Genomic DNA, 17,948 nt, shown 5'->3' on the forward strand with positions numbered 1-17,948 from the left:
ACCCACTGAGCAAGGCCAGGGATCAAACCTGTGTCCTCATGGGTGCCAGTCAGATTTGCTTCCACTGAGCCACGACGGGAACTCCTATGATTCCATTTATGTGTGATGTTAAGAATAAGCAAATCTATAGAAACAGAAAGTAGACTACTGTTAGCTGGGGTTTGTGAAAGGGGATGGTGGTGTGATGGCTAAGGATCAGGTTTCTTCTTGGAGTGATGAAAGTGTTCTGGAATTAGTAGTGAGATCACACAACTCTGTGAATATACTAAAAACTCTAAAAAAGTGAATTTTTATGTATATAAATTATATCCCAGGGAGTTCCCATCATGGCTCAGTGGTTAATGGATCTGACTAGCAACCATGAGGACACAGGTTCTATCTCTGGACCTCACTCAGTGGGTTAAGGATCCGGTGTTGCTATGAGCTGTGTTGTAGGTCGCAGACATGGCTCAGATCTGATGTTGCTGTGGCTGTGGTATAGGCCGGCAGCTACAGCTCCTATTTGACCCCTAGCCTGGGAACCTCCCTCCACATGCTGTGGGAGCAGCCCTAAAAAAAACCCAAAAAACAAAACATAACCCAATGGAAGTGTTATTTAAAAAATCAACACATGTTTCCAAATTTGGGAGTAAAGGAAATGTTATATCATTTTATTATAAAAGAAGAAGGAGGTAGACTATACTTTCAGGGATCATTTCTATAGTTTGTGACTAGAGAAGTTTCTCTGAATGTGTAGAGCACCAGAAACCACGAGGAGGAGACGCAGTGTTCTCTCCTGAGCATGAAGCAGGCGGTTGGTTTTGCTTCTGCAGCTACTGCTTGCTATTGATGATTGTTCTTCTCTCTCTTTGAGAGAGTAAGAGGGAGAGAATACCGTGTGAATGGTTTCATTTACACTTTGGTGTTATCTAAAGACAGCTTATGAGAGTAATAAACTTGTTAAAAAAGTAAAATAAAAGAAGGAGGAGTTCTCATCATGGCTCAGTGGTTAACAAATCCGACTAGGAACCATGGGGTTGCTGGTTCGATCCCTGGCCTTGCTCAGTAGGTTAAGGATCTGGCGGTGCTGTGAATTGTGGTGCAGGTTGCAGACACGGCTCGGACCCAGTGTTGCTGTGGCTCCGGTGAAGGTTGCCGGCTACAGCTCCGATTAGATCCCTAGCCTGGGAACCTTCACATGCCGCGGGTACGGCCCTAAAAAAAATAGGCAAAAAAAAAAAAAAAAAAAAAGAAGAAGAAGAAAGAAAAATTATTATGGAACTTTTTGGCTCCCACTGGATGGGGAGACTTCCCCAGGGGCCCCATCATTTGACCTTCCCATCATTTTCAGAGAGAGTTGCGGGAGCCTCCAGGGCCTAGGAGCCTAAGCTTGGGTGGCCCAAGTGTCCCCACCCATCTATCTGCCCCAACCCCTTCCTCCAGGTGCCCTGTCCCCATCACTCCAGGATACCCCTGCTGCCTCCCTGCTCTGCTCTCCTAACACACTCTTCCCCATTGGCCCCTGTCCGCTTTTGGGACCTAGGCTCCCTGCTGCTTCACCTGCCTTTGGAGTGGGGCCTGCATAGTTTTCAAGTGAGTGCCACCTCTCCATGCTGTGGCCTGAGTGAGGCACCCAGGGAAGTGGCCCTCAGGGGCTGTACTAGACTGACGGCGTGCTCCTGAGAATAGTCAAAGTCAGACCTGCTCCAAAAAGTACCTCTTAACTGGGCTCCCTGGGGGCAAGGCAGACCCTAACCTTCCTACCAGTGGGCTATGCTGGGGACTGAATGGAGCAGAGGCGGAGGGTGAGCCCTGTCTTCCTTTCTGTCTTCGTGAGCATGTGTTGAATACCAGCTGTGCTCCGACCATTATATACATCTCATGAATGAGCAAACTGTCTTAGCTGCTTAGCTGTGTACTCATGGTCATGCATCAGCAGAGAAAGTGGGCTCCTTGTCATGAGAAGCCTGTAAGGCAGAGCTGCCCAAAACTACCCCTAATGGCTCAGAGAGCACATAGCACTCAGTCAGGGGCAGTGCTTCCCAGTTTCCCAGAGCCTGGGCTTCCCCTGCGATGTGTAGGGATACTGATGCCATATTATGCACATCTGCCAGCTGTGGGTGGGCAGCAGCCTGCAAGTGATGATGTGAATTGCCAGCCGTCTCCTCCATCACCAGGCAGGCATGATGCCCATATGCCACCAGCTTGTCCCAGGGAGTACGAAGGCCGGACTGGCTTGCATGCATCCGTCTGTAATACGCTTTGCTTCATCCCTTCTCAGTTTTCCTTTGACAGACCTAGGCACATCCGTCATGGGCAAGCTTGAAACGGATAGGCTTGAACTTAGGGTGTCTTTCTGGACTGAACGCGTCTTTAAGAAATCGGCAGCTGCTCCAGGTGGACAAACCAGGAAGGCCAAGCTAGTTCTGCAGGGGGGAATAACAGGCCATCGGGGCCAGCAGCCTCCCGGAGCATTCCAAAAAGCCTCGAGGGCGGGGGGCCAGTAGTGCCTCCTGGAGCAGGTAGCTTGAGGGCCGAAGCGGGCCTGGGTGGCTCGGGGGCCCGCCCGCAGGTGGCCGCGCGCACCCGAGGCCAGGTGGGCGTGCCAGGCCCCGCCCCGCCGCGCCGACCGGGGGCGGGCAGCCGAATGCCCCGCCCTTCTCGCGCGCCGGGTCGGAGCCGGTGCGGGAGCGCAGCCGCGCGGAGCCGGAGCAGCACGCGGGAGCGCGGCCCCGCAGCGGGCCGGCCCGAGGGAGAAGCGCCGCGACCCGGCGCCGAGGTGACCTGGGCCCGGAGCGCGGACCCTGGCTCTGAGAGCGACCCCGGACCGAGCGCGGACCCCAGCCCCGATACCGGCCCTGAGCGCGGCCTCGCCGGTCCTGGCTGCCGGGCCGCGGGCATGGACGGCGCCCGTTCACCCTGTGAGTCCCGAGCCCCCCGCCCGTCGCCTTTGTGTGCGCGCCGCGCCGCCGCAGCCCCCTCCCCGCGCGCCCCTCCTGCGCCCCGGGCCGCCGTCCTTTGTGGAGCAGCCGCCTGGCCATTACCTCCCTCTCCCCCAACCTCCTTCGTCCCTCCGCGGCCCAGGGCTGAACCGGACACGGGCCCCCCACACCCCTAGCCCGAGCCTCCTGGCCCCGTCTTCACCCCCTCCCACCTCCCAGGGACATCCCAGTAGGCCCCCTTTCTTGGGGCTGGGCAGGGCACAGGTGCCCCTCTTCCCGGCCCCCCTGGGACATCCCAGCAGGCCCCCTCTGCGGCCCAGGCCTGAGGAGGGCACGGTCCCCTCCCACCCAACCCGGCCTCCTGTAGCCCCCTCCTCAGAGACTGCCCAGTAGGCCTCTGCACTGCCGGGGCGGACAGGGAACGGGCCCCGGGGCGGCGCTGTCTCATCCCACAGCCCGGGCAGGTGCGGCGGGCCCGAGCTCACACCAGCTCTGTGTCCTTGCCCGCAGAGATGGACGACGATGGCGGCCGCCGAGAAGCCCCCGGCGCACTGATGGAGGCCGGGCGCGGTGCGGGGCCCGCGGGCATGGCGGAGCCCGCGGCGGTGCCGCGGGCGCGGGCGGCGCGGCCCGGGCCCCAGCGTTTCCTGCGGCGCAGCGTGGTGGAGTCGGACCAGGAGGAGCCGCCGGGCCTGGAGGCTGCCGAGGCCCCGGGCGCGCAGCCCCCGCAGCCGCTGCAGCGCAGGGTGCTGCTGCTCTGCAAGACGCGCCGCCTCATCGCTGAGCGCGCCCGCGGCCGCCCGGCTGCCCCCGCTCCTGCCGCGCCTGCAGCGCCGCCGGGCGCCCTTGCCGACCCGGTCCCCGAGCCTGCTGGCACGCAGGAGCCTGGCCCAGACCCCGCGCCCACGCCGGTCCCGGACGGTGGCCCTAGCGAGGAGGAGGCGGAAGCTGCGAAGAAGGAGGACGCTGGGGCGCCCGAGGCGAGGCCTGAGCTCGGGCGCACACACCGGGAGGAGCCCGAGGAGGAGGAGGACGACGAGGATGACCTCAAGGCCGTGGCTACCTCCCTGGATGGCCGCTTCCTCAAGTTCGACATTGAGCTTGGCCGAGGCTCCTTCAAGACGGTCTACAAGGGGCTGGACACTGAGACCTGGGTGGAGGTAGCCTGGTGTGAGCTGCAGGTGAGGGACGCGCTGACTGCAGGTCGGCAAGTGCGTTCTGGCATCGGGTCATGCCTGGCTGGCCTCAGGCAACCCTGGTGGGGCCGTCTGTGTGTCACTGTCATCCTCTGTGCTGGTGGCTGCTTGTGCCCGAGGACTGTATGGTGAAGGTTGGGAGAGGGAGGTTGGACCTCCCAATGTGTGGGCTGGTGATGGAGAGGGGGGCATTTCGAGCGCGTGTCTGTCAGTACCTCTCAATGCTGCTCCTTCTTCTCCACTGTCCAGACCAGGCTGTCTGGATAGTCTGTCTTTGCAGAAGAAATGTGGGGGCTGCAGGGCCCTATGGTTACAGGATGGTTGGGGGGACTCTCATTTGCTCTTAAGTGAGCACCTTCCTATGTCTTGTGGAGTGTAGATGCCCCAGTTGGGGATGTCTGAGGGGCTTCTTCTGGCCCGGATCTGTTTAAGGTGAGGCCTGCTGGGCCCTTGGGTTTGTGGAACCAAGCCTGGAAAGGGTTGTCACTGGCTTCTTGGGGCTCCTAGGTCTTGTTAGTTTACAAAATGGGTGTGTGAGAGATCTTAAAACCAAGTCATGCAAAGTGCAGGTGGGCTTTGTTTTCTTTTGTGTTTGTTTTTGTGGATGCAGAGTCTCCGGATATGCATTTTTTATAACCTTGCCCTCACCCGTTGGCTGTGTCAGCCCCAGCCCTGGAAGATTATATAAATGGTAACTCAAGCTGCCCTGGGCTGGCCATGGAAGCCAGGGCAGCGCCTGTCACAGTGGGTGTTTACGGGCCCTCCCTTGTTTGGGGGAACAGCTGTCAGGCACAGGGCTGGCCTGTATGAGAGAGCCAGCCGCATATGTAAGCCTACCTCAGCACCCTGTAAAGTTAGCTGGGCTCCAGTCCTGACGCAGTGTGGCAGGCAGCCTGCCTTTTTGGCTCAGAGGTGGGATTTTGGTTGCTTTGTCTTCTGGGCCCCTGCAGGGTGCCGTGTATGTGTGTGTGTGTGTGTGTGAGTGAGAGAGAGAGAGAGAACTGGCTAATGCATCCAGTGTCCACCTGTTCTCAGCCTTTCTCCTGAGACAAAGAGCTCCAGAGACCATCCCTCCCCATGGCTCTTTGGTTCTGTGGTGGAAATACAGACTTTTCACAGTGGGGCCAGTGGCATCTGGTTGAGTCCCAGAGCTCCCCTCCCCCATGGCCACAGGTTCTGGGCCCCGCTGAAAAGTTGTTTGTGGTCTGGGGACCTGGGTGTGCTAGGATGGCATGGGAGTGAGCTGGGCATCTCTGCTGTGGGTGAATTTAGAGAGGAGAGACGACCTGGGAAGGGAAGACCAGAGAGGGAAAAGAGGATGCCCAAAGCTAGAGTGTAGCTGTGCGCCTTCCCTCCTGCCCTGCTTGATCTTGCCAAGCGACCTAGTGTGGCATCCAGGCACCCACGGGTGCTGTGCCACGGAATGCCTCTGCAGGGTGGAGGGCAGGAGTGGGGGTGCTGCAGCAGGCAGGAACTGAGTTGGATCTCAGCAGCGGAGCCCAGCAGATCTGGTTGAAACATTGCAGGCGCATGTGACCCTCGGAGGATGCTGTTAATTCCCATTCCCTTTAAGGCAAGGCAAACTCTTCTGCCTCTGGGTCCCTAAGCAGAATGGCACCAAAGTGGAACCTGGCTGCTTGCTATCCAGGGGGCTTATATTCCTATGTTCTAGGTGGGAGTGTGAAGGCGAGAGATGGCTTCTAATCTGTATGGTTATATTTCTTATACTGAAGTTACTGGGGGCCCTGTGCCACCCAAGAAACTGTTCCTGTATTTCCCCCAAGAAGAGGGCTGATGTGCAGCATTTAGGGTCAGCTGCCTTCTGCTGGGTGGGTCTAAGAGGGTTTTACATGGGCCGGGGCAGGACCCAGCTTAGAACAGCAGCTGAGAGCCTGTTGTGTGTGTGTACCCTCTTCTTCACTAAATAGGAGGCTGTTGTTTCCCTCACTTTATTGTTGAGAACCGCCCCCCCCCCCAAGGTCACCTGTGAGGATACAGATGATAGAGAGAGATTGCAGCATCATGGGAAAAGGCTGTCCTTAGGAGAGGTGATGAGGGTGGAGGGCAGGGTGCCTGGGTTAGTCCTCTCAGACCACCAAGCACAGAGAGGGTGACAGGTGACATGCTGGCCTTGTGCCTAGGGAGGGGGTTTCCTAATGCACAGGGCGGAGATGTTCACCCTTCACCCAGCTCTTGGAATTCCCAGGCATCAGGACTCCCAGTGGAGAGTGGATTGCCAAGAGTATTGCTTTCAGTACAAGGGGCTCTGCAGGGTTCCTCCTGCCCTCCAGCCCACCTTTCCCAACCCCCATAAGCTCCTCAGCTGGCAGCTTTGGAACGCTCCAAAGTCGGTTTCCATCTCTCACCCTTGGGACCATAGGTTGGTGGTCTGCGACACTAACCCAGGTACCCTGCCCACCTCCCTCAGAGATGAAATAGTGTCACCTGCTTGCTTTTTCCAGGGTTCCCTGCCAAGGGGAGGAAAGGCTGCATTTTTGGACCTAATAAGTCTAACCTGGAGGATGTAAGATCCCTATGACTTCCAATTTCCATCTATAATTTAGTGTTGAAAGAGCTTTGCAGAAAGAGCAGTATGTGTTCATATCACAGTGAAGGGCAGAGAGGTGTTTTCACCTGAATTCTCCAGATATTCAAATCTGACACTGATTTTTCGGAGGAAGCCATTTTAAAGTATTACTTCCCCTTCTGTTTTCTTTGAATGAACGTGTATTTCTGGCACCAGACCACGTTACAGTAGAGGAAGTACGAATGCAACCAGAACCGCTGCCCTCACCCTGGCTTACGTTTCCCACATTCCCTGGCCAGCTCTGGCCCCTCGCAGACCCCATCCTGTCAGACAGGGCACGGAATTGCTAGGGTCTACTGGTCAGCTCTGGGCTGCCTGGGGTGGGGCAGGTCTGGGCCACTAGTTCAGTCCCAGGTAGCTCAGGGAACCCTCTCTCACCTGCTGATGCTTCTGAGCCGCAGGCAGTGTCTCTGAACCGAGAAAATTCAGCCCACCCAGATCCCAGCCAGCATCCAGAAGCCTCGTTGGAGGTGGCCTGTTGGCCTTCCCTGCCCTACTTGCCTAAGTGACTTCCTCAAGACACTGGAGAGGGCCTTGGTTCTGAGCCGCTCCCATCAGCAGACCCTGCCTTCAGGGAAGATGGGTCTCAGGTCCTCTGTGCTGCCACCCCCACAGAAGGAGCTATGAGATGCCCTTTCAGGGTTGGGCACTGCCTCTTGGGGGATTCCACCCAAAACGCATGTTTCCTGCACTTGTGTCCTGTCCTGTGCCCAGTGTGGGAGTCATTTCACTGCATGGAGGTGTCAGTCCTTTTAACCCTCTGCCCAGAGTACTTGGAGGGGCTTCCTGGGGCTGCGAGAAGGGGGTACCATGGGACCTGAGTCCCTGCCAGCCAAGGACAGTTGGCTGGAAACCTCAGGTGTCATCATGAAGCCATCCTGCTCTGCACTGCCCATTGGTGACTGGCTCCAGACCAGGGAGGGGCTTGTGGATATGGGGACCACAGGACCTGCTGGCATCTCCTTCGAGCAGCCCATGTATTCCCCACACACCGACCTCAGCCGGACCTCAGTGTCCCATTCATCTGCCTGTGCCCTGTGCCCCAGAAGTGGATGATGCCCACAGGGGCTTGCTGTGTGCTGCTGTGCTGAGCATGCCAGTCCCTTTGATGTCCTCAGAGGATGGCCAGGTCTGCCTGCCACCAGTGTGGCCTGGCACCTCTCTCTTGGCTGTGGGTGGCCCACCTGTACTGGGTACTGAGCTCACACAACTGACCATACCAGGTGCACTGGCGCCTTTCATAGATAGGCTGGGCACATGCCCTCTGGTCTGGGGGGCCTGAGGCCTGGACTTGAAAGGTGCTGTGGTCTTATGTGGGAGGCTCAGCTGCTAGCCTCATCTGCTTCAGAGGAGCCATGAGCAGCCTGATCTGGCTGCATGGGGAGATAAGGGATGTGCAAAGGAGATGGTGCTTGTTTGCTGGAGCACGACATTCAGGGCTCAGCTCAGTCACTTTGCTTGCTTGCTTATTTATTTATTTATCTTTGTAGGGCTGCACCTGTGGCACATGGAGGTTCCCAGGCTAGGGGTCCAATTGGAGCTATAGCTGCCAGCCTACACCACAGCCACAGCAACCCTGGATCTGAGCCGTGTCTGTGACCTATACCATAGCTCATAGCAATGCTGGATCTTAACCCACTAAGTGAGCCCAGGGATGAAATACGCATCCTCATGGATGCTAGTCGGGTTTGTTAACTGCTGAGTCACAAAGGGAACTCCTTTATTAATTTAATTTAATTTAATTTATATTTTATTTTATTTTTTGCTTTCTAGGGCCACACCCATGGCATATAGAAGTTCCTAGGCTAGGAATCAAATTGGAGCTGCAGCTGTCAGCCTATGCTCCAGTCACAACAACTTCAGATCTGAGCCATGTCTGCAACCTACACCACAGCTCACAGTAACACTGGATCCTTAACCCACTGAGCAAGGCCAGGGATTGAACCCACATCCTCATTGATACTAGTTGGGTTCATAACCCATCACAAAGGGAACTCTTTATTTTTATTTTTAAAAAATCTTCTAAGCGTTTAATTTTGTTGGAAGAGGTGTGATTTGGAAGTGGTTGGGTGTCAACATGGAGCTTGCTCTGCCAAATGACGTTTCATATGCCACCCCGAGCACCGTTCTGATTTGGTTGGCTAGAAAGGTTGGTGCCAGCTGCCCGAGGGGCCTGTGGAGTGCACTGGGAGGGGCCCACCAGTGCAGCAATGTGGGTGTCCAGAACCCAGAGGCCCTTCCTCTGCCCCCAAGCAGTGTTGGCAAGGTGAGTGTGGTTAGCACACTGGTCAGTGATGGACCAGCAGCCTGGCTGTGAGTCACCATTGTAGGCACATTGGGCATTGAGGCTTATTCCCTGTTGGAAGCAGCTGCACCTATGGCCAAGTGTGTGCCTCTCAAAGTGTCCTCCAGGCCCTGGCTTGCCAGGGTACCAGGCCGGGCCTGTTTCAGGCCCAAATTGCCCAGTGACTTGGACACCAGAGGGAAGATCCCCAGACTAACTTGGGTGGTGGGCTAGTGGGCATCTCTCCACCTCCTGTGCCATTTCTAGGTGATGGCTGGGGTATTACTCTGAGGTTGGTGAAGCTTTGCTGGTGGACTATTAGCAGGAACATAATGGTGGCCAGAAAATTGCCAAGAGAAGGATAGAGGGTGGATATTCCAGAGGGTTCCCAACACTGGGTCCTGTGCCTGAGCTCAGCAGAATAGGCTGGTGTGGTTTATGGGCTCAGTGGCATTTTGGGGGGCATGTGTCCTGGTTCCAGCCCTGGAGTACCATGGTGAGCAGGAGAGTGGTGGTAAAAGAGCCAGATTGTCATGGAGGAAGGATGTTTGTAAGAAGCCTGCAGGATGCAGAGGAGTGAGTCTGGGGAATGTGTGTTCTGTGGTCGTGGCCCAGCTGGATTTGCTGGGCACCTGCCACTCACCTTCCAGAATGGCTGACTCCAGCAGCCCTCTGCCTGGCCATAGGCATCTCCTGGGGCCAGTGGCTTGGGCTGGCTCCAGAGTGGAGCTGAATGAGGCTAAAGGTGGCAACACAGGGCTCCAGGTCACCACTTTGATGGAGGAGAGCTTGACCCAGTCCTGAAGGACTTTGGGCCACAGTCTTGGGTCTCCTTTGTGGTCTGCCTTGGCTGAATGGTGAGATGGATGCTGACATCTGCCAGAGGTGGTGAGAAGAGGCATTGAGGAACTTCATAGCCAGGCAGGGCCCCCTGTGCAGTTAACACCAATACTCTGGGTGCAGGGTGCCCTGCTGCATTTGGACCCCGGCCCCACAGCTTCCCAGTGGGCATCTGCCTTTGTGAACTTTGGTTTACCCGTTTGTGCAGTGGGGATAGTGCTGGCTGACCCTCCCAGGGCCATGGGGACTACGGAGAACACCGAGCCTTGAGCAGGCATTCAGAGTTAAGTCTCTTCTCATCCAGGCTTGCTGCCCCCTGCAGATAAACTGTTTTAAGAAACTGAGATTGAAGTAGAGAGCCAGCTGAACCTGGAGGAGCAGGGAGGCCTGCCTGAGGCTGGATTGGTCACAGGGTGGCGCAGGGGCTTCAGGGCCAGGCTGGCTGAGGGCTCCGCCTGAGCATGTGGCTGCTGCAGATAAGGAAGGGGTGTGAACACAGCAGCTGGAATCTCTAAGCAGATTAAGATCTGCCTCTGGCCACAGACAACCCAGGGCCGTGTTTTGGGTGGAGAGGCCCCTAGGTGAGGACAACCTGTCAGGTTGGCACCCTGAGTCAGCTGCAGTTTCTCCCACTTCAGATAGTTTTCAAATCCAACTCTATTCCCGAGAGAGTTGAATTCTCAGATTTCCTGGAATACCTGCCTTCCACCTCCAATTTACGTCAGCTCTCTTTAGATACAAGTTAAAGTTTTTGGAAAAGAAGAAAAGAAAAGTGATCAGTGAGCAGTAAGTCAGTGTAATGGAATGGAGAAAGATGGTCATTTTAACAAATGGTGCTGGAACAGCCTGACACCCACATGTGGAAAAATGAATCTGAATGCAGACCTTATACCTTTCACAAAAATTAACTCAAAATGGATCATAGACTTAAATATAAAATGCAGAAGTTCCTGTGTGGCTCAGCAAATTAAGAACCCAACATAGTGTCCAATAGGTTACATGTGGGTTCCATCCTTAGCCTCACTCAGTGGCCTAAAGGATCCTGCATTGCCAGCGAGCTCAGATCTGGTGTTGCTGTGGCTGTAGCTCCAAATCACCCGAGCCTGGGAACTTCCATAGGCCACAGGTGCTGCCATAAAAAACATAAATAAATAAAATGCAAAAGTGTAAATCTACTGGAAGATAACATAGGGGGAAACCTAGGTGCCCTTGGGTTTGGCAATGACTTTTTAAATTAAGTTTAGCTTCCTTAAATGAAGAACTTCTACTCTGCAAAGGCCTGCAAACAAATGAAAAGGTAAGGAGGAAAACTTTGCCAAACACATATCTGATAAAGGGCTGTTACCCGGAATGTACCAAGAACTCTTAAAACTTATCAATAAGAAACTAACCAACCAGATTAAAAAATGGGCCCAAAACCTTTTTTTGTGGGCCAGGGAAGGGGGGACACAGAGCCACGGCCTCCTCCTTGCCTCTGACCTTGGTTTCTTTTCTTTTCTTTTTTTTTAAATCTTGGCTTTTTAAGGCCATACCTGCAGCATATGGAGGTTCCCAGGCTAGGGGTCAGCTTGGAGCTACAGCTGCCGTCCAACGCCACAGTCACAGCAACGCCAGATCCAAGCCACATCAGCGACCCATACCACAGCTCACAGCAACACTGGACCCTTAGTTCACTGAGCGAGGTCGGGGATCAAACTTGCAACTTCATGGTTCCTAGTCGGATTTGTTTCCACTTCGCCACAACGGGAACTCCATGACCTTGGTTTCTTAAACAGAGGAAATTACATGGGGTTGGGGTGGGGGAGGAAGTGGGCTAAAGACCCTAACAAACATCTCATTACAGATGGCAGATAAACATAGGAACAGATGACCCCCACCATATTTCATCAGGGAAATGTGTATCAAAACCAGGAGACATCACTAGACCCCTGTCAGAAGGGTGAAAGTTCAGGACACTGACAATACCAAATGCTGACAAGGATGAAGAACAACAAGAATTTTCATTCACTGCTGATGGGAATGCAAAATGGTACAGCCACTTTGGAAGACAATATGGCAACATCTTGCAGAACCAAACACATTTTGAGCAGTGATGCAGCAATCATGCTCCTTGGTATTGACCCAAATAAGTTAAAACTTATGTCGGCACAGAAACTGCACACAGACCTCAACAGCAGCTGTATTCATAATTGTTAAAACCTGGATGCAAACAAAATGTCTTTCAGTAATTGAGCAGATAAACTGTAGTATATCCAGATGATGAAATATTATCCAGGGCTAGAAAGAAATGATACTGAGGAACATTTAAATGCGTGTTACCAAGTGAAAGACGCCAGTTTGAAAAGATGGCAAACTGTATGATAATTCCAACTGTATGACATTCTGGAAACAGCAAAACTATAGAGACAGTTAAAAGATCAGTGGTTGCCAGGTGTTAGGGGGGCGGGAATGATGAATAGGTGGTGCGCAGAGGATTTTTAGAGTAGTGAAACTATGCTGTGAGATACCATAATGATGGATACCTGTCAGCATACATTTGTCCAAACCCATAGGATGTGCAACACCGAGAGAGAACCATAATGTAATCTCTGGACTTCAGTTAATAGTAATATATCAATATTGGTGCACCAGATATAACATAGTACCACACCAATGCAAGATGTTCATAATGGGGAAAATAATAGGGAAAATTGTGTGTGTGTATGAGGGTGGATAAGGGAACTTGTATTTTCTGCTCAATCTTTGTATAAGCGGAAAACTTCTTTAAAAATAGTTTATTACTTAAAATATAAAACAATGTAACAACTACATTAAAGAAGTTTGCAGAAATGAAAAAAAATACCCATAATCCAAGTGAATATAACTGTATTATTTTCACGTATTACCTCCAAGTTGTTATTTCCTTACATATATATCTTTTATACATACAGCTGCCTTCATTGCCTGTCATAGCTTTTAAAATCTTTGTAATTGTTTCTAAAGTGTGCCTTAACGCTATTTATTGGCTTGCAAGGAGAGGCTATGGTTTGGGGTTTATTCTTTGTACTTCCTCTTCTGGTCCTCTTGGAGGGATTTTCCAGAAAGTCCTGCCCAACCCTGGAGGGGAGGCTGCAGGCTGGGCAGAGTATCCCTGGCTATGGAGAGGCAGCCCCATCTGGATCTCCTGAGCATCTGCTTCCGGAGGCTTCTGTGCCAAGTGGTCTTCATGCTCTCATGCATGTGTTGGGAGGGCCTGGGTAGGGGTCCCCCTGATACCCCACCTCCCTGAGGACCAGGGCTGGCTCAATGCCCTTGAGCTCGGCATTTTTCCTGGTGTTCAGCAGTAGGGTCTCTCTGTGGTGCTCCAGAAATGAAAGGTGATGTGCCACGAGCCCTGCCCAGGCACACAGGTAGAGGAGCTTGTGGCGTGGAGAGGGTGCCGGGGAGGTGTGGTGCCCCTGAGTCCTGGCATTTGTGCATGGCTGTCCTGGCTTGGCTCTGGGGGGCCTCCTTGGCAGGGTACTTCAGGCCTGGCTGTCAGCGGCTGGGGGCAGGATTGAGGGCAGGAGGGCAGGAAGAAGTGGGGGCATGGTGAGGACTTTCTTGGAGGCCTAGACCCACGTGTGAGTTCATCAGGTCCTCAGTACCACCTTGAGAAGTTTGGGGATTCTGTTTTCATAGATGAGGAGACTCAGGGAAGGTGGCTTACATCCAAGCACTGAGAGACAGCAGCTGATAGCATACCTCAGGCCTCTCCCCTGGATTCCATGTGTGTTCAGAGGGTTGCTGTGGAAAGGGAGTTGTTACTAGATGGGCTTGGGGAGTGCTGGATCAGGCATGCGTTGCTGTTGTGGGACTTTTCAGAGCCTTTAAAACACTCCCTGTATTGTGACGCTCTTGATGGAGTGTAGGAGGCCTGGCACCTCTTCCGCATTTTATTTTATTTGCAAACATCTCATGGGACCAGGATGGCTCCTGGGGAGTGTCCTGTTGGCCGACTGTTGTTGGAGGTATACATGTTCCCGTGGCATGCTTCGGTTCCATTGCAAATACCATGGGGGTTCCCATCTCACTTGTCTGTGGTGTTGCTGGCAGCACTTGGATCTAGATATGGCCTTGCCCTAGAGACTCCCTACCTGTCTCAGGCCAGAAGCTGCCCTGGAAAGACCTGTCCTCCTTATGATGTCCACTTTTCCCCCCAGGCCTCCTGCTTTCCTGGTTCTCTGTGTGCCTGCTCAGAAGTGGATGAGGTGGGAAGATTCTCAGCTGCAAGCCAAGTGTGGCTAAGCAGTGCAGACCTTTGATCATCTCCAGAATCTGAAACCTGGGGATGGCCAGTCGATGGCCCTAGTGACTCAGCAGTGTCAGCAGGGACAAAGGTGCTGTCCCTCTTTCTCGTCTACTTTCCTCAGCCATGTTGAATGTATCCCCAGGCTCATTGCCTCATGGTGGCAGAAAGGCTGCCATAGCTCCAGGCATCATGACCATAGGTAAAATGTCCATATTTTAATCCATAGAGCAAATGGTTTATTGGTAAGCCTCTTTGGTTTTTCTGATTAGAATGAGATTGCGTGGCCTCACTTAGCTGCAAGGGCTTCTGGGAAAGGCCAGGCACAGTCCGTTTTGTTGGTAGAGGAGGGTGGCAGGCAGTGGGTGCAGGGATAGGAAGTAGGCAATGACATTTGCCAGTATATGTCTTGGTGGCCTTATTCTCCCAAGGTCTTTTTGTTGCCCATTACCTCATCCTTCTAAGGTCTGATTGGTTTGATGAGGCCCTCCTCTGCCTGGGCCTGTCTGCCAAACAGAAAAACTTGCATATCTCACTGTTTCTGAGTATGTCCAGGGGCCAACATTCCACTCCTTTCACCTCTCACCTCCAGACATCTGTAGCTGGGATCCTGTGACCCGGCCGCATCCTCTCCTCTTCCTTATTTTTTCGTTTTTTGGGTTTTTTTTTGTTTTGTTTTTAGGGCTGCACCCCTGGCATAAGGAAGTTGCCAGGCTAGGGTTTGAATCGGAGCTACAGCTGCCGGCCTACACCACAGCCACAGCAACACTGGATCCAAGCCACATCTGTGACCTATGTCACAGCTCATGGCAACACCAGATCCTTGACCCACTGAGTGGGGCCGGGGATCGAACCCAGATCCTCATTGGATACTAGTAAGATTCTTTTCCACTGAGCCACAATGGGAACTCTCTCCTCTTCCTTCTTTCTTTGAGCTTTCTCCTCTTTGCCACCAATCCAGTTTTCATCTCCCCACAGACTTTTTATTTTGAAAAACTTGGACAGGCCAGTTGGAGTTACCAGTTGTTAACATTTTGCCACATTTGGTTTATCTCTATGCCTCTGCATCTGTTTCATTCTCGTGCATTTGCACTTTGTCCAGCACATGTCTCCTATAGAAGTGAGGATGTTTTCCCACAAAACCACAGCTCAGTGTCACACTCACATCTAACTTGAATGCTGTCAGCCATGTGTCTGATGTGGACTCTGCCTCCCAATTGTGTTCTTAATAATTTTCCAGTTTGGATCCAAGATCTAGTCAAGAGTTGTACAGTACCTCTGCTTGTCATGTCACTTTTAACCTAGAACAGTCCCACCACCTTTTAAAGATCATTATTTTTGAATCTTTTGCGGCACTGCCTTTTCCTTCTACAGAGACTGCGTTCTGGGTTGTCAAATATTGTTGCACGACTACACTCGGGTTGAGTTTCTGGCACAGGCGCCCCATCGGTGGTGCTGATGTAGATCACAGACACAGGGCAGGCTGGCTCCCTGCTGGTGATGCTGACAGTGGTCTCTAGGCCAAGTAGTCCACTGCCAGGTGATGAAGAAGGGACTCTGCAAGGGGGTTACCCCACAGCCTTTGCGACAGTTGATTCTGCTGGAGTCATTCAGGCTCTCTGGAAAGACAAATCTGATCACATTGTTCCCTCTCCCAATGGGCAGTCATTGGCAGAGCCAGGACCTGAACCAGGCCATTTAGGGGCCCTGCCAGGAGGCTGGACTGCAGGCACGGATTGTTCCAGGGCTCAGGGCCGCCTGGCCTCCTTCCTTCTGCACCTGAGAGGGAAAGACCGTGCCTGTTTTAAGTTGCATTGTTGATCCTGCCAGGACTTGCACTCCTTCAGGGGAGCCCCAGCCATCCCAAGTGCTTCTGAGCCCCAGAGTCAGGAGAAGGAGGCCCTGTAGTGGGACTTGCTGTCAGGAGGACCCGAACCACCAGAGGGCCATTCAGCCCTGGGCTGAAGTGGCACGGAGGGGAGAGCCAGGTCCCCCCTTCATGCTAGCACAGGACCCTCTCTGGTGAGTGGGGGTTGTAAGAATGGAGGGGGTGACTGGCAATGGAGGGGGAGGCCACTGCAGGGATTTGGGGGCTGGGGCGGGGGGGTGGGGTAGGGGGGGTGCGTTTCCAGCTACAGAAGTTCCTAGGAAGGAGTTCCTGTCATGGCTCAATGGTTAGGAACCATGAGGTTGTGGGTTTGATCCCTGGCCTTGCTCAGTGGGTTAAGGATCTGGCATTGCCGTGAGCTGTGGTGTAGGTCACAGACGAGACTCGGATCTGGCATTGCTGTGGCTCTGGCATAGGCCGATGGCTAACAGCTCCAATTAGACCCCTAGCCTGGGAACCTCCACATGCTGAGGGTGCAGCACTAGAAAAGACAGAGAGACAAAAAGAAAAAAAAAAAAGTTCCTAGGAAAATGACGGACGTGACAGATGGTGAAAACTGAAGAAGAAAAAACTCCCCAAATCTCCTTCCTCTGACAGAGCAGTTTCCACTTTGGTACGTGCCCTTCTTGTCTCTTTTTTATGTTCTTGGGTGTTTTGCAAAGTCATAATTGTAGCATTTGGGCTAACGTGTGCAGTGAATCACCACACGGCCTGCAGCTCCCACCTCCTCCAGCTTTGGCGAGAACCCCCTGCAGGGCTGAGCGGGTCCCCAGCCTCCCCTTTCCCCCAGGGGGAGGGGTGAGTTCAGGGTGGGCTCACCCCAGCCCTGCCCACAGCCAGGCCCAGGGTTTTACCCGCCCCTGTCATCTCCGGGGTGGGGCCAGATATGTCAGGGTGCCCTCCCCCCCCCCCCCCCGCACCCTGTGGATGCAGCGTCCCTGGGGCTCCCCAGGAGAAAGGTGACTGCTGTGGTGTGTCCTCAAGCCAGGAAGTCATCTTGCTGCGTTGGACGGCAGCAATCCACTGACACCTGCCCCAACAGGTTCTGAGGCATTTCTTCTCTTTAATTAAAAGTTTCAAGCAGGAGAGTGAGTTTGACTTTTTTGGAAGAAGCATTGCAAACTTGAAGGGTGGAGGAGAGAGGATGGGAAGCAGGGCAGCAGTGCCATCACCAGGCGTCTTCCTGGGTGTTGAGGGGGGTATCCACGTGTGCTTGGATTTTGGAAACACTCCATCATCCTGAAGTGTTTTTGCATAGTAGCAGTAATTGACTTTAGGGACTGTAGGGTCACTGGTTACCAGCAGTACGAGGGTTCCCTGCCACTGTTGAAAGCCCTCCTCCCATCCTTCCAGGTTGTTGGGCCCGTTGGACCCTGGGGACATGGGCAGCGCCCAGCCCTGGCTGTGCACTGGACCCGTGGCATATGCATATGACCTGCTTTAGCATTCACTTGGGATGGTTGGCCCCCTTCTCTGTCTCCTCCTCCCCCGCCTCCCCCCACAAAATGTAGGGGTTGGCTTGGTCACCCGGACTGTTGGGCTCCTAGGAGGACAAAAGCTGTCCTCAATGGTGATGCTCTGTCCTTCGGCAAGCTTCTGGACATTTCCTTAGGGACATCTGATCTGGGTGGTTCTGAGTGAGGACTCCGGTGGAGGGCATGGGCCTGGACTATGGGCCTTGTGTGGGTGCTGAGTCGTCCTGAACCTGGAGCACCTCCTCCCTGTGTGGGGAGGAGGCTGTCAGGTGGGGAAGAGCCACTGTGCAGATAGCGTAGGGGCTGTGTTGTGCGGAGAGGGCGGTTGGCTCCTAGCATCTTGGGCAGTTGGGTGTTCTGGTTTTACTGTGGGGTGACGGAGAGCACTGAGGCTTTGCCGTTAGCTCAGGTGTGGTGCTGTGAGGGATTTGGAGTCACACAGAGGGGGCTGGTTCCTGGAGGGTGGTGGAAGGTGCCAGGCAGGGATGTT

General features: G+C 53.8%; 1 protein-coding gene and 1 non-coding gene across 9 annotated transcripts in view; both read left to right on the plus strand.

Moving 5' to 3' along the window:
- The first annotated feature begins 672 nt into the window (after positions 1 to 672).
- Positions 673 to 886, plus strand: LOC125128568 (small nucleolar RNA U3). The gene has a single exon (XR_007135272.1). It is a non-coding gene; the product is annotated as a small nucleolar RNA U3 (small nucleolar RNA).
- Positions 887 to 2,719: 1,833 nt separating this feature from the next.
- WNK2 (WNK lysine deficient protein kinase 2) overlaps positions 2,720 to 17,948 on the plus strand; it is a 125,203-nt gene continuing 109,974 nt past the window's right edge. For 6 of the 8 annotated variants that reach the window (XM_047779320.1, XM_047779324.1, XM_047779325.1 and 3 more), the window contains exons 1-2: positions 2,720 to 2,900; positions 3,432 to 4,102. In XM_047779320.1, the coding sequence (XP_047635276.1) occupies positions 3,434 to 4,102 (669 nt within the window). In that variant the 5' untranslated portion in view covers positions 2,720 to 2,900; positions 3,432 to 3,433. The remainder of the gene's footprint in view (positions 2,901 to 3,431; positions 4,103 to 17,948) is intronic. The other 2 variants (XM_047779326.1, XM_047779328.1) reach the window with 1 other exon arrangement.

Source organism: Phacochoerus africanus, chromosome 5 (genome assembly GCF_016906955.1).
Source record: "Phacochoerus africanus isolate WHEZ1 chromosome 5, ROS_Pafr_v1, whole genome shotgun sequence".
NCBI classification, from domain to species: Eukaryota; Metazoa; Chordata; class Mammalia; order Artiodactyla; family Suidae; genus Phacochoerus; species Phacochoerus africanus.